Raw genomic sequence first — 20,963 nt, forward strand, 5'->3', positions numbered from 1 at the left:
GGAAATGATTAGCGTTAATCATATTGAATAATATCTCTGAAGCCCTGTTGGCAGGAGCGGAGGCACGTACAAGCTTGGGGTCCATGGCCCCCCCAAAAAATTTCAAACCCTTTTAATTTTATTTTATTTTATTTTTATTATTTTTTTTTAGGTTAGGCACCTATGGCCCTAGCAAAAACAGAATTCAGGCCCCCCAAAAAATTTAATCTACTCTACTACTATAATATTTTTTCTTTTCCTTAAAAAAAAAAATATTAAAAACCCAGCAAGGCAGCGGATACTAAACTAGAAAAAAAAAAAAAATCACACTGCACAAGGAAAAAAAGAGACAAAATTTACTTTACAATACCTCCTAAACTTCCCTCAAACCCTCAATCTCACATTCAACCCCAAGAAAAAAGAAAAAAGAAAAAATGCAGAGCTTGAAAATACTGAGGCAAGAAAATTGAGTCTGAGAGACTGAGATCTGGCTATGCATCCACTGTCAGCCCTCTGTCCACCGGCTCAAGCACTACCAGTAGCAATAAACACTCATCACAGTGAGTTATTTGCTCTTATTTTTCTGCAGGCTCTAAATATTTAATATGATTTTTCTTTGAAATTTGGGCTTTTCTAAAAGAAAAATCTGAGTGTTTACTGTGTAGTCTGTGTTTGATTATGTGATTTCTTTGAGATGGGTTGAAGACAAATAGACAATGAAGATTGATGAGAGAATTGAAGCACTGAAAGAGGGAGGGAGGCGTGAGGTTGAAGAGAGAAATAAAAAGATAAGGACAAGAAATAAGGAGGACCACCGAACGGTTTTATCCTTTTTTAAAAATAAAATGAAAAGATGAGGGGGCCAAGGCGTAAGGGCGTGGGACCATGGGTGGGAGAAGGAATTGACTCAATAGGCAATAGTTTCAATTGAAGCATTGAGTAGAATCTAGAGGCTTCGAGTAATTGGGTGAGTGGATTTTTTTTTTTTTTTAATAGATGTAATTGAGTGGATTGTCTCACATCTTCTCATAAATTCAGAATATCAAGGAGTCAAGACTCCTGACTCTTTCTTGAGATTAGAAGATTGCATATGAAAATGAATGGGGGGTGTGGTGGGACTTGGGAGTGGGCAAGAGTGTGGGACCATGGCTGATGAGGGAGAGAAATGAGATTTGAGGGTGGTGAAAAATGAAAATTGAAATGAAAGACTTCCTCAAATATGATTAATAGAATTTTTTATATTTATATTTATTATTTAATTTTTTTAGTATTTAGTTCAAAAAGAATTCTCAAAAAACTTACAAAATAAATACATAAAAAAAATGAAACTAGGTATGTCTTTTTCAACAGAAGTACTAATTAAAATGCAACATTTTGATTTTAGATAGAAAAACCTCATCCAAATTAGATTGGACTTCTTTTTTTTTTTTTTTTTTTAAAAAAAATATATTCTATTAAATTAATATTTATCTTTAAAATAAGTAATCAATTTAGAAGACAATTTGGAAGATAACTTCTTCTTCTTTTTTTAATTGTGTTCATCATTACTTCTTCTAATTTAATATTTGTTTTTTTATTGGTTTGCAGGATTCATCTATCACATTATTGTCTTTGGTTTGTTTTCAAGAAATCCTTCAAGCTCAAGATAACGTTGATTCGTTGAAAGGTATTCATTTTTCTTAGTTCCTATTAACTGTGCATAATTTATTTGTTAAGTAGTCTATATTTTTCTGTGTTTGCTATTTTTGCTAGATTAAGATTTTTAATAGATATTAACTTATTTTGATTATTGGAATTTTTTTTCCTAATTTGATGGGTTTGATTTAGTTAATTATTAGTTGTTTTTTTGCTTGTCAATGTTAATAAAAACTATTATAAGTTAAGTTTAAGATATGTTTTCTTTATTTTACAAGCGGACGCACATATAAAGGGACTATATATATGTGTGTGTGTGTGTGTGTGTGTGTGTGTGTGTGTGTATTATTTAAGTCTGGCCCCCCCTCCAGGAATTTCCTGGCTCCGCCCCTGCCTGTTGGACTCGATCATGCTATAGTTCAATAGCTCTTGACGAAGCACTTATTGTTCTTTGCCGTCTAGGTACCTATTGAGCAACTTTCAGCAGTAGATGCTATTATGATAATGTCCAGATAGAGCAGCCATAGTTATCGAACCTTCGTCACTAGGAAATATCCAGATCTGTCTCTGGCATTTTTATTTTTATTTTTTTTAAGAAAAGAAATTGTATTTAAATATTAAATAAATAATATTTATTTTAATTTTTATATAGGATTATTCTCCAACTATGAAAGTACAAATTGGTTCGTAAAACATATGGTAAAGGCATAGCAAAGCGGTGCAAGATCAACCATTGCAGCATATGCGGAAATTAGGTTTGATTTTCTTGGTCAATCCGTCCTAAAGAGGGAATTTAGGCCAAACGTGGCTTTTGGGTAATTATCGACCGGCGAATCATAAACTCCAATAACTCTCTTCTTTCTTCTTTAGATCTAATTGGACAGAAATTTCTTGGAATTAGGTTGGAAATTTTTTCTCAAATTTGGTCAATAAAAATGTCATGTGTTATTTAATCATACGCGAAGCACATATTTTTTAATTATTCTATTAAAAAAATCGTTTAATTCTCGTATGCTAATTAAAAAATTATGTACTTTTTATATATATATATATATGTTAAGAACACATGATAATTTTCTTTCAATTCAAATTATGCTCCGTTTGTTTCGGTATAAAATGATTTTTGTCATAAAATATTTTTAGCGAAGTCATTTTTCAGAAAAAAAAATATATATATTTTTCGTCGAAATCATTTTCCGGTGTTTGGCGAGTATGGAAAATTACAAATATTTTTTATATTTTTATTTAATCATATTAATTTATAAAAATCAAATTTTTTTCACAACATAAAAAATATTAATGTAAAATAATATAAAAATATTTTTTTTTTATATTTGGCGCATATGAATTCCAGCAAAAGTGGCCGAAATCTGTCCATTTTGTGCCGGATTCCAGTGAAGAAGGCCATTTGTGCCGGATTCTGACAAAGATCGCCGGAATCCGCCACAAAACGGTTGGATCCCGGCCAGTTGGCCGAAAGCCGGCCATCTTGGATAGATCCTGACCAGCTCCCGGCCATAACGGCCAGATTCGGTCGGTTCCTGGCCATAACGGCCGGATCGATCCAGGATCCCAACCACATGGCTAGGGATCCGACTGTTCTGGCCAGTTGCCAGAATCTAGCGCAGTAAAGCTAGAATCTGGTGATGGTACCGATTGGTGCCGAAATTTGGCTTGTGGGAATCCGGCGATAGTCGACTACTTGAATGTAAAGGCCAACTGCGTCGTTTAAAAGAGGGTCGATTGCGTCTGCCATCTACAGAAAGGCGTAAATCATTTTCTGAAATTTACTAAGCATTTTTAGTCAAACGAAAATCATTTTTTCATTGACCATTATTTTCGCCTCTACCAAACACCGAAAAATGCCGAAATCATTTTTTAAAAACCATTTTACACCGAAACAAATAGAGCATTAAAAGAAATTTATGTCCGACTTTATAATTATTTGTGTAATTTTGTGAAAAAATGATAAGATGACCTTCAAATTTTCTCTTGTTTATTGTATGGGCCACCAATCTTAAATTATTGCCCAAACCTGTATCTCTACCGAAGTTAAAGCCCAAATAACTGAGGAACCTATAATCATTATACAATATCTAATAATCTGTATCTATACCTATGACTTATGACTCCACTAATCCCACGGTCCATAACGCATCCAAGCGACCAAGCACAATCGTTACTACTCATAACCAGCTTTGCATTATTGTTATTCAATTATTTCAAGAAACATATTGTACTTGTCAAGGAATTTTGCAGATCCCCTAGACTTTTACATTTCACCGTAATCTTATATAAGGGCAAAGAAATTTCATCAGAAAATATAAATAAAAATATTAATAATAATCCAAAAAACTTAAAATTATTTTTACATTTATTTCTCGTTAACACATTTTTTTTTAAAAAAAATATTATTTAAAAAACATTAATTTCTTGTCTGTTTCAAAGTATGGACGATTCGGTAATGTTAAAACTCTTTCTAGTGTCTTTTTGGGATCTTATGCTGACATAGCACCCCAAGCATTTTAATGGGATGGGGCTAAATTTTTATTTATTTTATTTTTTTTAAAGTAGGGGCTAAAGTATATATATATATCCAAATTTTTTAAGTAAATTAAACATAACCTTGTTTTTATATTTTTATTATTCTCTTGAAATTAAAAATCAATAAGAAAAATTGAAAAGAAAGCTTTTTGGAAAAAAAAAAAAAAAAAGGTAAAGAAAATCGCTGTCCAAATATTCAAAAAATGAAAAAAACAAATGCTCAATTTCTATATTAAAATTGAAAATTTTAGTTGGATGAATCGTGTATTTTTCGGCGTTCTGACAAAGCTTTACATGGATGACATAGCTCTTGAAGCTAACATTCTCTTGCTCTTTTTGTTAAAATAGCCCACTCTAACTAGTGGCGAAACCAGAATTTTGGTTGAGGGGGATCAAAATTAAAAAATAAAATTATTTAAAATATTTAAAAATATACCTAAGAATTAAATAAACTATATATATTAGAGTTCTAACTCTCAATAGAATAATTGTTGCTCTTCATAACAATTATATATTTCCTACAATTAAAATATGTAACAACTAACAAAACTATATATATATATATATATATATATATATATATATATATATATATATATATATATATATATATATATATATATATATATATATATATATATATATATAAAATAAAAGACTGCATCCTCGTCTTTAACATTTGTCATCTTCAACCTTCTCTAACCTAGTTACCCAAACCCCTAAAACAATGACAAAAAAAATAAAAAAAAAAATAAAAAAAATCACACAATGAATCTAGATCCTCTTGCCCATTGGAAAATATTTTCCCTCTCTGGTTCATGGTAGGCAACTAGGGCATTAGAAAAAATTCTATAGGGAACAGGGGTCAATAGGTTAAAAAACTTTATAATTTTTGTTTTTTACCTTAAAATTTTACTTTTTCTTAAGAGTTGAGGGGACCATGGCCCTTACTACCCCCTCTCCATCTTCGATGGCACCATTATTTTTTAATAAGAATATAAGAGAAAAATTAAGCTGTATTATTTTATATTAAAAATAATATGTCATATCAGTATATAAGGACACAAAAAAAAATACTAGAAAGACTTCTAACATTTTTCATTGGGATTATTGTGTCACCTGGGCGTCTAAGAAAATCTAAGAATATGATCCACCCTTTTATGTAAAATAAAAAGAAATTATTGTATGGTTAAAATTTTAATATATTTTACTGTATTTAACGGATGTAAATAATCATGTGATAAATATTCTATAATAATTATCATGTCATTTAAAAAAGCCAACTCCAAAGGCTATATATTGTAATAATTAACATCAGTTGACTTCAATATTCAGCTGCTATTCTACAGCACTTTTGTTCACACTGCTGTCACCGCCAGTTTCTGACGGCAAGTGGGGTCCACGGTCCCCACCCACTAACACAATCCTATCGTCACCGTATATATACCTCTCTTGGGACTTGGGAGTCCAAGAATACTGTACGTACAATACACAGTGAGTAGGATATTAATATGAGAAATGATCCCTACACTCATTTCTCACAACAGCCCCACAATAAGTTGATGTGGCTAGTAATATTTTATTATTTTTTTTGTTTTGTTTTGTTTTCTTTTTGTAAAAAAATAATAAAATATTAACAGCCACGTCAGCTTGTTGTGGGGCTGTTGTAAGAAATGAGTGTAGGGATCATTTCTCTATTAATATTTCGGTGAGTCTTGGTTGATCCGTTTAATTAGGCGGGCGAATTTTGATCCTTTAATTAAATAAGTTAAAATAAAATTTATTTATATAAATAATTTTTTATACGACTCGCAAATTCAATATAAAATTAAAGGGTTAGAGATAATTAAATGGGTCACGTTAAAATTGACCTATATAATCTTATGAAAAATGCTAGAAGTACTAAATATTTTATCAAGACATAGGTATCAAGATAATGTGGAGCTTATTCGTTGGTACCCGTATCATTTATTTTTATTAATTATTTTGATCATCTCCAATGAATAAACTCCACACATCATTTTGGTACCCATCTCTTTGAAAAAATTTGGTACCTATAGCATTTCTCTAATTTTATACATATGTTTCGACACGACTCAAATCTGACACATGACATAATGACAAATAATTTTTTACATGACTCGAAAATCCAACATGAACCCAATTCAAAATTATAGGATTAAGGTTAAGAGATTTGACATGTTTAATTAAATGGATCGAATTAAGGTTGACTTATATAATCTTATATTTATGGCTCAATACGACTTAAACTTGATATGCAAATATGAATTATCACTACTAATTTTATACTCATACTTTGATTCAATCTAAACTTAACATAAAATTAACAAATTAGTTAAAATTAAAAGGTATTGCCTATTTAATTATATATATTGGTCGACATCAACACGTACAACTTAAAAGAAACACATTAACCTACAAAAAAAAAAAAAAAAAAAAAAAAAAAAAAAAAAGAAACACATTAACAGAATAACTACCCACGTACAATTTTTAAAATGCAATGAGAAGGGTAGTAATCATGATACGACAGAATGAGAAGGGTAGTAATGATACGATAGAAGGGTTAAAAGGAGGGGAAAGCGAGACGCTAGCTGCACCGGGGATAACGTACGTTGTGTAGTAAAAGTAGGCGTTTTGTCCGAGGTTGAGCAGGGTGTAAGAAAGGAACAGGGCTTGTGAATTGACGGCACCTTCTAAGAGTTGCCGATTGGGGACGGACCTACGGTTCGCAAGTGCAACAAACCAGACAGGAACTCAGGGTCAGTTCTCGTGGCTGACTGCTGCATCCACGTGGTTAAGGATGAAGCTATACAGAGACGCTATATATAGACAATAGAAAGTAGGCTGCATATGTTTGCAGGGATACTTACTATACGTACGTACACGTTTTTGTCCATGCACGGGTTGGAAGTCAGTTCGTTCGAGAGCCCCTTAATCAGGGAGGCTAGAGGTATGAACCACAGAGCCACAGAGCCACAGCCAGGGGGCTTTGGGTTGCGAGATTTCTTGCGTTGTGCACTCAATTATGAGTTAGGGCTCGTATATCAATAATGGGTACCTCCGTAGCTCTATTCTACTACACATATGACACCTATTTCTGTCTTGGGCAGGGTTCTCTAATCTCTATAGAATCTACTTCTAATCTTCTGATTTATGTTTAAATAAATTTGATAACGTTGTTTTAAGAGGTATTTTTTGTGTTTTAATTGAAAAGCTTGTTTATTAATGACCTTATTTAGGTAGAAAGGAAAAAGGGAAGGTGGTAGGATTAGCAATCAAGGCAATGACAAAAAATAAAGGCTTGCATGTCATGCCTAATTATTAGGGTTGGTAAAGACATGCCATATTGCCGTTGGATTGAACAAACCTTTATTTCGAGAGGTCAAAATCTATGGCAGTTTTAGACCCATTGGACTGAGACATGTTCCTGCTTTAGTCGAACGTGGGGTGCTGCAGTTGACATGGAGGTTTGGCAAGGGTTGGATAAGGAGAAAAATCGGTTACAAAAAAGAGACTCCGATAAAATAAGGAGGTGGAAAAGAGCACTAGAGTCCAACAAACATCCAGCTCTGCATTCGAGGTCTTAAACCTGGTGTTTCCTTTTCATTTGCTTTTGATTTAAGGTTAATTTTCTGCCTTTTTTTTTCTTCTTTATGTTTTGTATCATTTTGAATTGGAAAGTCCGGTTGATTTCTCAGAAATTTTTGAAGTTGTCATTCTCAAAATAGTCTTCAAGTATAAAGCAGGTAGATTCGAGGAGGATAAATCAATAAAAGTCCAACCCCATAGAGTGACATCTACAAAAGGCTTAATTTAATAATCATAATCACTCAATTTATGACCTATCTACCCTGTTAATCATTGTCCTTTTAATTAACGGAAATAAACCCTCCATTTGTTGTTTGATCAAATGATTAAAAAATATGCTTTATGTTGGAGCATCTTCAACTGAAATATTATCCTCTTAAGTATTACAAGTATATATATATATTATGTTGTTAATAATAAAAATTAAAAAAAAAAAAAAAAACTGAAATATAGTTATCAAGACAAAACCTAGAGAGATGTTTAAGGTCGGTTATGGGAAGCGAACAAAGATGATGTAGATGACTATTGTGCCAATGAGTCTTTCAACCTAAACACTATGAGAGAGCTTGATGGTAACATTGATATGTAGCGGGGTAAAAAGATTTGGTGAAGAGCCCTAACCAGTAAATACAACAATTTCTAAAAATAAATTCGTTTAGAAAGAACAAACACCGACTATAAAAGTCTTTACCCTTGATTGGTTGATAATATATATATAAGTACGTCAATGTAACTAATTAATTGGTACCAGTTCTTTTTTTTTTTTTTTTTTTCATGCATGCTTTTATATGCTTATTACAAATTTTAGTTGTACCTCTCACACGTTTGTTTCAATTGTATATGCACAAATACCCAAGTCATATATTGTAATTCAAAATTTAATAACTGCAGGTTCAAAAAATAATAATAATTAATAACTGCAAGCCCAAGTCATATGCTGTATTCACACGTGAGTATTGAGTTCACATTTTAAAAAAGAGAAATTCTGTACAAAATTGACCTTTCAAGACCCAAAACAAGATTTGACTTTCTAACATATACCCAGAACAAAATGGTCCTTTTCTTTTTTTCTTTTTTTTTTTAACAAAATGGACCTTGAAAGAACCAAAACTTGAATAGCCTAAAAAAAAAAAAAAAAAAAAAAAAAACAATATAACTAAGATTACGTTTAGCATTACGTACTCATTTTTATCTCAAAATAGGTGATAATTTTTTTAAATTGTCTCAAAATGTATGAACCTTCACAAAGCTTAAAGTTTATAATTTGGAAATTTCTTATATTACCTTCTCATTTTTAATTAAAAAGAAGTTTGTATAAAAAATTGTGGTTCTAATATAAAATAGACATTTAGAAAGATAATTGATTTTTTCCCATTTTAATTAATAATTGTATCATTTTAAAACATATAATCTATTCTAAGATTATGTATATGCACATATAATATCAACAGAAAGTTTATACCCTTGTAGGTGTACATGTGACCTTGCTTGCAGTGACGGACAGTGCCATATATAATTTGTTTTAAAAAATATTCAATCTTTTTTAAATTTATTAAAAAAAAAAATCAATACAATCGATCAGTCCCTAATTTCATCCCTTCTTAACTTGTACATCCCGAATTAAATTTAGCATTTACCCATTGTATGAATCGATTAAAAAAAAAAAAAAGAAGGAATACTGTACTCTAATTGATCAAATTCCAAACATTTGCTTCTTCGGTCTTCCCGTTAATCTATCGCCTGACTTGCCATAGCTTATCAAATCAGGCTCGTGAAATCACAGCATCAATGCAATGAAAAGTATGAAAAATATAATATATTTGGTTAATATTAAAATATTTTTTACTTACAGAATAGTTGTAATAAAATAATAAAAATTTGATTTTTTTTTATTTACTTTAAATTCTATAAATAAAAACTTTTGTACAGTAGACAATCAAGTCAATAAGTACATTAATGTCCACCCTTAAGACTAATTCGTAATAGTGAACGTATGTGTCTAATATCGAGCCACTCGTAATTTTTTATGTTATTTTCTATTTTTATTTCGCTTCTATTTTTATTATTCTATTTTAAATTTCTACGCATTTAAAAAAAAAAAAGAAAAAAAAAAGGAGGAGGTATGAAAGGCATTGAATATGAAAGATGTTTTTTTTACTTCCTCGAATGTAGAGCGCTCCGACGTTGGTTGCAAAGCGGTTTGATTCTGGCTTTTTGTTTTTTTTTTTTGGTCTAAATTCGGGATCAGAACTAACCAAAGTCAAATACAGCGACCCTGACCCTACACTTACACCTCTCTCTCTCTCTCTCTCTCTCTCTCTGTCCATATTTTCTTTGCAAAAGCATCCAAAGTAAATCTGAATCAATCTGTATTTTACGCCTTTTGAGGTGCGTTTTACCTCTCTTCCTTCCTACATATACCCTTCTTTGTCACGAACTTTTCTTATAAGAGGAGAGTGGGGTACCCTCAACTTCTCAACCACCAAGGAGGAGGCAGGGGAAGAAGAAGAAGAAGAGTATGGACGTTCGACCCAGAAGAGCCAGAGCAACCAGTCCAGACAGGTTCAAAGTTTACATGCAGCCAAGGGTCAAACCCATCGAAAAAGTCCAAGTTGTTTACTACCTCTCAAGAAATGGCCATCTTGAGCATCCCCATTACATGGAAGTCACCCATTTGGCCAATCAACCTCTCCGCTTAAGAGGCAAAACAAATTACTATTCACCACTGCCTTCTGTTTTACTAACATGTCATCACCCTTCTTCTTAATGTTACCGTTTATTTTTGTCTTTGTGAAATAGATGTAATGGACCGGCTTACGGTGCTTAGAGGCAAAGGAATCCCCTCCCTTTATTCCTGGTCTTGCAAAAGGTACACATAATCTCTTCGTGAATGTCTTTATTTCTTTATAGTTTGTAGTTTAGCTCAAGATTTTGCATTTTTCAGGAGCTATAAGAGCGGGTATGTGTGGAACGATTTGGCTGAGAATGACATAATCTACCCAGCTGAAGGAGCAGAGTATGTGCTTAAAGGCTCTGAACTTGTCGAAGGCTGCTCTGGTCAGTCTCCAAACAATCTAACCCAAACTATATTTTTCTGCCATTATTTGTTGAAGTCTTTACAATTACTTTGCAGAGAGATTTCAAGAAATTCAACAAATTCTAGAACCAAATTATCACTCGAAGCGTAAACCAGTAGCTCCAAGTCCACGCCGAGAACCCGAAGACCAAGAATACGAAGAATACGAAGAAGGGGAAGAATTCGAAGATGGAGAAAAAACAAGCTGCACCAGCTCCACCACTCCTCAGTCTCGCTGCTCCAGAGGCGTATCCACTGACGAACTCGAAGACAACGAGACCCAACAACCCGAAGTCCAGAAAAACCCGACCGAGTTGGCTCTGAACGACTCATCCCCACCATCCACATCCTCCAGAGACTCTGACAAAGCCAACCAAATTAACAACTCCAAACGAGTCGAAGATGGTGACCACCTAGTACTTGCCAACCAACGCATTGAACCCAACAACTCCAAACGATTCGAAGATGGTGACCACCCAGTTGCCAACCAACGAATTGAACGCAACAACAACTCCAAACGATTCGAAGACGGTGACCCAGGTGCCAGCCAACGCATTGAACGCAACAACAACTCCAAACGATTCGAAGATGGTGACCACCCAGTTGCCAACCAACGCATTGAATGCAACAACAACTCCAAACGATTCGAAGACGGTGACCCAGGTGCCAGCCAACGCATTGAACGCAACAACAACTCCAAACGATTCGAAGACGGTGACCCAGTTGCTAAAGAGTCAGGACCGAGTCGGAACTCGGTCCTGCTCCAACTCATTGCATGTGGTGGTGCCACGGTTGCGAAATCAAAGAGCGCGCAGAGTCTGAAGCAACCAGCTGTGAGGAAGAGTGACAGCCTTCACAAAGGGGTTCTGTGCAAGAGCGCCGTGATGGTGGCGGAGGAAGATATGATCAGATACATGTCTGAGAATCCAAGGTTCGGGAATTTGCAGTCGGAGGAGAAGGAATACTTCAGTGGGAGCATCGTTGAGGCCGTGAGAGAGGGCCGAGTTGTGGCTGAACCGGTTCTGAAGAGATCGAATTCGTTCAACGAAGAAAGGTTAGTGACGAGTTCTTTAATTTTTTTATTTTTTATTTTTAAATTTAACTCTAAAAATTTAGTTTTATTAATTTCGTTAATTACTTTTTAAAATTATTAAACAACAAATAAATACTATATTTTTTTATTAATAAAGTTTACCGATAAAAACATTCAGCACATTAGATTCAATTCAAACAAAACGTTTAATTTGTAAAATTCAATACAAAAAATAATATTAAAAAATTATAACATTCACTTTTTTTTTGCTCTTTAAATATAAAGATGGTTACTAACAAATATTAAATAAGTTCTGTTTCAAAAAAAAAAAAAACAAATATTAAATAAAAAACTTGTTAAATGATAATTTTTGTAAATTTTGTTGAAAATTAATTTAAAGAAAAATTAAATATGAAGAGTTCATTCGGTTCTTCTAAATTTCATATTGGAAAAATGTCTAAGCGAGTTAGAAATGAACTTAAAAAAAAATTAAAAAAATCGAGGATCATAAATTTTACCATCAAAAGTAAATAGCTAATTTGCTAGGGAATTGATATTTATTTTTTTTTGGCTTTCTTTATGATTTCAGTGGCTGATCATCACTGTCATTACGTTTCAAATACCCCTTAATTTTGGACAAGGTTTAAGTAGCACCAATCATTAAACAAGAAGATAATTATAATCATAATTACCACTTTGAAATGTGCAAATGACCAAGTCAAAGTTTGAAGTGAAGACCCTTGAATCCCATATGATAATGTAAAAAATTATCATTTGTATCAAAAGTTTAAACTAATAAAAAAAAAATTAATTACTTAATTAATATTTTATTATGTACAAATATACGTAGTCCATTTACCAAAAATTGTGCATATCTATTTTTAAAACAAATCCGATGTTTTTTACTTGATAAAATCTAACGACCATCATGAATGCAGCCATCCTACCTATCGTAGGACTCTCAGGCTGTTCTTTGTAGCTTTTCCTCCTGTGTCTTGTCACTTAAATCTAATTCTGTGTGTGTAATTAACTTGTTCCTAATTGTGGTGGTATTTGGTGCGTTAGGAGCAAAAAGGTGGGGTTGGGAGAAGCAATGGAGGAAGAGAAAAGAGAGAAAGCAGCAGTGAAAGGGAAATGCATTCCTCGAAAGAGATGTTTGGCTTCATCGAAACAAACCAAGAAATGAGATTATGAGATGTATCTCAGTATTTGCCGTTGGATTTGTAATTATTACAAGTGATTAAGGTTTGTTTAGGGTTGAGCTTTCATAATTATGGGACGTGTCGGTGCTGTTGAAAAGTTGCTAAAATGTGGTAAAAATTGAAAAAGGCAAAAGGTGGTCCGATTGTGTGTCCCGTGATTTGGTTGCAGAAATCATGGTGGCCTACTGTTTGTCTTTGAGTGCTTTTTAATGGGCCGTTGATAATCTTCATTATTGAACTTTAAGATCACAATGCTGGATCACGTGCAGCCATGTAACTAGGAATGTTGCTGATGAGAGGTGCATGAATATGGGCATGATTAATGAATTTTAAGCATTTTATGTTTTTGGAGTTGATTTGGGCTTTGAGAGGACAATAGGGTTTAACCATATAATAATAGCCTCATAATCAAATTGTTCCAATAATGTTGTACGTTGTAAACAAGAAAAAAACAAATTAACTAAAAATAAAAAAATAAAATCACTAATTGCGTTTTTGTAGAAGTTTCAACATTTAAGACGTTTATATGACCCAAATCTTTTGATTTCTTGTCTTCTAATTTAAAATTTTCTTAAAGCTTCCCATAGGAAAATTACTCAAATGATTGATGTGGGTTAAAGTCTTTTTTAAATAGCTCCTCATGTCACAAATTTTATCCATGAAACCCTTATGTCCCCTGGCACTGCATGGTTTGTTCAACTAACCCCTCAAGCTCATAGGGAGTAGTCGAGCCACTTTGAACCACCCGGGTGTGGTCCAGCTACCACCAGCAATATCTTGGGATGGTGGTCGAGTCAGCCATGAAGCCTTTTTTTTATTTTTATTTTTTATTTTGATATATATTTTTTTAATTTGTTTAATTTTAAGGATATATTTTTTTTTTTTTGTAAATTTTGTTTCTAAACTTGGGCTACTTGTGTCATTTCAAGTTTATAGTACCATGTTGAAAATGCATATGGTAATTCATGGGCAAAATATAATTACCCCATAAACTTAATTATTTAATTCATGCCATAATCTATTCTCTAACACATAATCATACTAGACTCGCCCTACACTTGCCCTAAAACCACCTGCTCCAAGTGCTATGCCTACAATTTTATCCTAATAGAGGATTGGGATTGTTACACACTCGACAAGTAGTTAATAGATATCACATTTTAGACGGAGAATCACCCTTTTTTTCAGAAGACCAAGAAGCAAACCTCAGTTTCATGCTCATCAGTTGAAGCAAAATATAGAGCCATGAATTTCACTTGCCGCGAAATCATTTGGTTAAAACATCTAATGTCAGATCTTAATATATCATATCCACATCAAGTGAAATTGTACTGTGACAATGCGGTGACTATCCACATAGCCTCAGATATTGTGGTTCATGAACGAACAAAACATATAGAAATTGATTGTCACCTTGTTAGAGAAAAGCTTCATAGTAGCATGGTTCAGATATTCCATGTGTCCACAAGTCAGCAACTAGCGGACATGTTCACCAAAGCACTTGATTTAACACAATTTCATTATGTCTTGTTCGAGTTGGGTGTCATCAACATCCACTCCAGTTTGTGGGGAAGTGTTATAGAAGATGAGCAGTAATCAAGAGATTTTTTCCATCCCAATAAGGAAAACAACAGACGGTGTGTGAGATATGGACAGCAAAATCAATGTAAATTATGTAATATGCAAAACTAACACTTTACATAGATGCAAATTAATCCCAAATTAAATTAATCTCCAATTTTTTATTTTATTTTATGAATACTATCGTATGACAACCTTGTAAACCACAACAATTCAATTCTCTCTCTCGTTTTGATTTTAAATTCTACCAGCACCCAATTGGATTTCCTTATGACTACGTTGACATTCATGGAATTTAAATTAAATTAAATTTTGGGCTTATCAAGTTGCTCATTTATTATCGACATGTTACACGTACATTTTTGTATATTTTTTAAACATCTTTATTTTTTAAATTAATCATTAAATCTGTAGAATTCACATATAAAATCTTGTAGATCTTACAAATCTAATAATTAATTTTTAAAAAACATATATAAAAAAGATATAAGAAAATCATTGCTCCATTCATTAAGACTTTCAGTTAGGTTCGAAAGATAGTTGGATATGTTGCACACCCTGCTTTCGACGGCACAAACCCATAAATAAATGCTGCCGAATGGGACATATTAAAAATGAGGCATGCTATTGAGACAACTAAAAAAAGTTTTCTCACAAAAACCTTATATTTCACTTTTACAGATACGTTTCTTCAAAAAGTTAAAAAGACAATTTTTTACTTAAGCTTTTTTTACAACATAGAAAACAAGAATATAATGAAAATATACTTCATTACCAACTGTTACATGCCACTTTTTTTAATAAATAACTTTTTTTAGGCGTTTTAATGCTTAAAAAGTGTCTAAATTTCATAATTTAAAAAGAAATTAATTGTAAGGAATCTCTAATCCAATGGCTTCATGCTTCTGACCCTAGAGTAGTTTGCACCAATAGTCACGTGCCATAGCTTCTCCCCTGTTAATATTTGTGCTGGATTCGATGAGTTTGTCGTTGAGATCCACACCATGCATTTAAAGTCTCTTAATCTTAAATTTAGTCAACTTCTCCTTTGTTGTCCATGGATCTGCTTAGGAAGGATTAATAGATCTTTCTCATCTTCCTCATCCGTCAAGCTAGCTTTTGCACATGCAATTAACCATAAATATCTTGGCAATCCATTGACTAAGAAAATGGACGGCCAGATTACAATGGTGATTGGGGAATTCTCAATAATTAATTTTATCATTTTTCTTATTCTAGACGAGAATATCTCGGATTAGGATCATATACAATTATTTGTTCGAATTTGAGAGAATTCAGATAGGTGATTGTGAGTTACCACTTATAGAACCCACCTGACCAAATAAAAATTGGGCTGCCTAACCACTTATCCGGTCAGGTAAGTCTCATAAGTAGTTTCTCATAATCATCTATCCGAATTTTTTTAAATTCAAGCAAACAATTGTAGAGAATCCTAATCCGAATATCTCTCGTGCGTGGTGCTTAAAACTTGTGTTCACTTAATGATCTTCATTAATCTTTTGAAAGAAATGCAAATTGCTCTTAATGGTTAGGACCTATATTAGATACATATGGGCTATTTATCTATGAGTAATGTTAGGAACTATCTTTTTATCCTCTCAAGTTGACGTGGCTTTTAAAACCACTACTAAATGAAAAATTAATAATGATTCATTTTAAATTTAATAGTAATTTTAAAAGTCATATCCACTTTGAACGAATAAAAGGATGATTTCTAACATTACTCATTTATCTATATTCAACAGACAAGAAAAAGAAAATGGAATATGATGGTAATGTTATTTAAACACCCCCAAGAGTCCAGCACGGATATTATTAGATTTTAGAATATAGTCAAAGTTTTAAGGTAACTTCAAACTTAATTAGCTATGATATATAGATTAATAGAGATATTAATTTCGGAATCTCAAAAACAATTAATGAACATAAGCAACTATTGATGTAGAATAAGCTACAGTCTAAATTTTTATTTTCTCTTGCTTTATTTCTTTTTCCTTTTTTTTTTTTGTTTTTGGTGAGTAAGAGTAATGCCGGAAACTACATTTTTATTCCACAATACTAACATGACAGTTTCAAGACTTTCAACCAATTCTTGGATCAGTCATGTTAAAAAAATAAAATAATAATTAAAAGTTGTTTGAGACTATTACATCAACATTATAACTAAGATAATTGTGAAATTAAAAAAAAAAATGTGATTTTTAACATTTCTCTTTAAGTAATGCTACTATTTACATTAATTTATTACACTCATTTCACATTAATTGATGTAATATGTTTTAAGTGGTTGATATTTGAAGCTGTCATATTAACCACTTAAAATATGTCACATTAAATAGTGTGAATAGTAACATTATTTTAGTAATTTTAGAATTTGTTTTATTTCCTTTTATCGTTCTCAATAAACAACTTATTATTGAGTTGTTTTTAATAAAAGTGAGTTGTTTTTAATAAAAGTATGTATATATACCACCGACAAGAATATATGAGAAAAATTTAGAGAATTAATTAAACAAACCCAAGCCCGAAAGACTCGCTTTGTTGCCATGTGGACACCAGCACTAGATCTGAAGCACCAGTTCCCCCGCCCCTACGTACGTACCCAACCCGTCACTATAAAATCCCCCGCTATTTCTTCTTCATCTCCGTTTCTCATCATTTGCTAGCGAGTGTTTTCTCGATCTTTTGGCAGCCATGGCGAGTACTTGTAGTACTACTAGTCTGTTTCTGTTGTTGGCACTGTGTGTCCTCCCGGCGCTTGTTTCCACGCGCCAACTGGGGAACCCCTTCCGCGTCAGAGGACGCGTCTACTGTGACACTTGCCGCTGTGGGTTCGAGACCTCCGCCTCCACTTACATTTCCGGTATTATAAATTCTCCATTAATTCTATACGATAACGATTTTCTCAAATTATTTATCCGAATTTAAAATAATTTGAGCAATTGATTGTGAGAGACCATTTATAAAACTCACGTGACCGAATAAGTGGTTGGACAACCAAAGTCAGGTGATCCCACCAAGAATCTTTTACAATCACACGTTCAAATTCTCTTAAATTCTTAAGTTTTATACATGGTGAAATTATATATATATATACTTTGCAAATTTGTCATTTTCAAATGTTCACTTATCACTCATGATCTTTCATTACTTTTGTAACTATACTCATAAATTTTAAAAATGTGTCAATTTAGTGAATTTATTTTTCAATTTCAGCAATTGGTTAAAATTTTTTGTTAAATCCTAAAGAATGGGTGTCAAAATTCTTAAAATACCCCTTTATTTTTTAGGTAAAAAAAAAAAAAAAATTGCAAGAATTTAGGCCTAGATCAGAATTTAATGGAATTTGCAAAAAGACTATTGCCTGGATCTTTGAAAAAAAAATTCTATATACATGTATATAAACAGAGGTATTTTGAAAATTTTGAAAGGATTTAACAGAAAATCTTAACGGAGGGGTGAAATTGAAAAAAATTAAAAATAAATACACCATATGGATACTTTTTAAATTTAAAATTTACAAAAGAAATAAAAGATAAAAAAAAAATGGTAATTTCTCTAAATTTTTTTTTTTTTTTTTTTTTTCGTTTTCGTGTATATATATATAAAGGTGGCCAGGTTTAACTTTGGCAGACACATATATAGAAGCCAAAAGCAGGGCATTTTGTATGAGATAAATTGATATGTAACATATAGTTGGATATTATGGTTGTTAGGTGCAAGGGTTAGAATCGAGTGCAAAGATAGGAAGAGTCTACAGGTGGTGTACAGCGTTGAAGGAGAGACAAACTCAGATGGAACATACGAGATATTGGTGGAAGATGACCACGAGGACCAAATGTGCCAGTCCCTTCTCGTCAGCAGCCCCATTGCCGACTGCAAATCAGCCGACCCAGGACGTGACCGTGCCACTGTCGTCCTCACCCGCTACAACGGCTGCCTCAACGACCAGCGTTTTGCAAATGCTATGGGCTTCCTCAAAGATCAGCCCTTGTCTGGGTGCCCCAAGCTGCTGAAGCAGTACTTGGAAACTGATGAATAATTGAAGGGCGCGGCGGCCGGCCTAGCTAGATCGATCGATCTGTTTAATTTACTTCATTTTGGCTATTTAATTAGTTGTGATTTGGGTTAATTATTTATATCTATGCATGCTCTTGTCATTGTTCTAAATGATATTTAATCGTTCACTTAAATATTGTGACCTTTTGAAATTGCATGTAGCTTCGTGCCTTTGTGTGTCAAATAGGGTTGGCAATTTTTTACACGATCTGCGAATTCGACACGAACATGACACGAAGTTATTACGTTTGAATTTAGACTAAACGGGTTCATGTCATAAACGAGTTGACCCATTTATGACACGTTTATAAAACGGGTCGAACGAGTCAACCCGTTTATGACCCGCCAACTCTTTTATGACACGATTAGCTAAACTGATGGGTTGATCCATCCAACCCGTTTTGCTAAACAGGTCGTGTTTGGGTTGTTCAACCCGAACCTGATACGATAACCCGTTTTGCCAATTCTAGTGTCAAGACTCATATCGAGGAAGGCAGTCTAGTACTCCAATATTAATAAAAGAATTTTTAAATGGGGTCATTTTGGAAATTCAACGCTTGTATATGGAGAAATTTTGTAAAGTTTGTACCCAAAAATGCGTGGCAAATGTGAGCAGGGCTGGCTTAATATATTTTGAGGCCTAAAACGACAAATTTAGGTGGAGTCATTTTTATATGTAAATATTTAATTTTTTCCAAACGACTTGCAAAATTCATCTCTTTTACGAGACATTTAATTTCAACAGATGTCATATTTTTGTATTGAGCTACATATAATTTAATTTACTTTATTTTAAAAATTATTTTAATGGACAACTTAGCCTTAGTTTTAAGTTCATGTAAAATTAAAAGTTTAGTAACTGTTTTAGGGGTACAATTAATGTAACATTCATTTTCCTCCTCAGTATCTTAGAATTCAATTCTTTGTATTTATTTTTTACAGTAATTGAGGCATTAATTAAAGAGTACTACAAACTTTTTTGTCATAATATTATTTTTTACCATAATTGTGACCTTAATTAAAAGCATTGACTAACTTTTTTATCATAATTGGAGCTTTAATTTTTTTTTTTTTTTTTAAAAAAGGAAATTTAATTATACTATCACTATTTGAAGCCTTATTTAATTGGAGGCCTTAAGCGATTTGATGTAGGGCGGAATTTACTAATATTTTCGGTGAAAACGAAAATAGAAAAGATATCAAAAATAATATTGAAGCAGCACCGTTTGATTAGAAGTTTACCTGTTCGCAGACGATGAAAGTACAAAAGGAAAGACTTGATCGTCAAGTCAAGATTTTATTTTATTTTATTTCCCTATTTAGAATTAAGACTTTATTTCCTTTACTTACTAGGACTAGATTTGCTTTTTATTTATTTCTTTTCTTTACTAGGATTGGATTTACTATTGTTACTAGAAATATGTTTACTTTTATTTATTTTGTAATGTTTTCCTTTTTAGAAATAGGTTTACTATTACTATTAGGATTAAGATTATTTTATCTACAAGTATTTCTCTTCTATAAATAGGCTTGCTTGCTATGTAAAAGATATTCAATTGAATTGTTATAAAATCAGATAATTCTATCTCAAGTACTCTGCGGAGTTCTATCTTTCTTTTAACTTGCGGGCTTGTTTTATCTTTTTAGGTAGAAGACGAAAACGCTTCTCCTTGCAGAATCAAAGACGCTACTATTTGATTAGTTATCTTAGTCTTCCGCTACGCCAGTTGGTATCATAGCAGGATTTATCCTGATCATGACCAATCAGCACAATGGTGACGAACTTCTCTAGCCACATTGCTTGTAGGGGAGGGGCTCTTTTGAGAACGAAATTCATGGAGTATCCGAGCCGGCGTTATCCGAATTCGATGGCCAGCTTATACTACAGTAATAACTTATATAACAATGCCTTTTCCAACAGTGAGAATCTCTTTAACGACACTGTTCGTGACAAGGAAGCTCTTTGGAGAGCTGACTTTCAAGAGTTTCAGTAGGAGATGCGACAAGAGATGCGCCAAATGCAGAAGATGATGGAGCGTCTTGAATTGTTTGATTCAAGACCCCTTAATTTGCATTTGTAAGACCTAGTTCGTATTGTATATATAACGTTTTGTTGTAGTTTTTGTATTTTATCTTATTTTCAGGTCTTAGTTGAAATCTAATTCAAAACTCTTGAATTAGACCTAAAAATACATCAAGGGCATTTTGGTTACTTCCAGAGTTC

At 32.8% G+C, this 20,963-nt stretch overlaps 2 protein-coding genes across 2 annotated transcripts; both read left to right on the plus strand.

Moving 5' to 3' along the window:
- The first annotated feature begins 10,144 nt into the window (after positions 1–10,144).
- Positions 10,145–13,294, plus strand: LOC133856609 (protein SOSEKI 2-like). The gene is made up of 5 exons (XM_062291667.1): positions 10,145–10,469; positions 10,567–10,636; positions 10,712–10,824; positions 10,901–11,897; positions 12,942–13,294. The coding sequence occupies exons 1-5, from the start codon at positions 10,286–10,288 to the stop codon at positions 13,060–13,062; spliced, it is 1,485 nt and encodes a 494-aa protein (XP_062147651.1). The 5' UTR covers positions 10,145–10,285; the 3' UTR covers positions 13,063–13,294.
- A 4,026-nt stretch (positions 13,295–17,320) lies between these two features.
- LOC133857853 (protein DOWNSTREAM OF FLC-like) lies at positions 17,321–18,853 on the plus strand. The gene is made up of 2 exons (XM_062293213.1): positions 17,321–17,543; positions 18,397–18,853. Exons 1-2 carry the CDS (start codon positions 17,375–17,377, stop codon positions 18,720–18,722), a joined length of 495 nt encoding a protein of 164 aa, XP_062149197.1. The 5' UTR covers positions 17,321–17,374; the 3' UTR covers positions 18,723–18,853.
- Positions 18,854–20,963: the final 2,110 nt, after the last annotated feature.

Source organism: Alnus glutinosa, chromosome 14 (genome assembly GCF_958979055.1).
Source record: "Alnus glutinosa chromosome 14, dhAlnGlut1.1, whole genome shotgun sequence".
Taxonomy (NCBI): domain Eukaryota; kingdom Viridiplantae; phylum Streptophyta; class Magnoliopsida; order Fagales; family Betulaceae; genus Alnus; species Alnus glutinosa.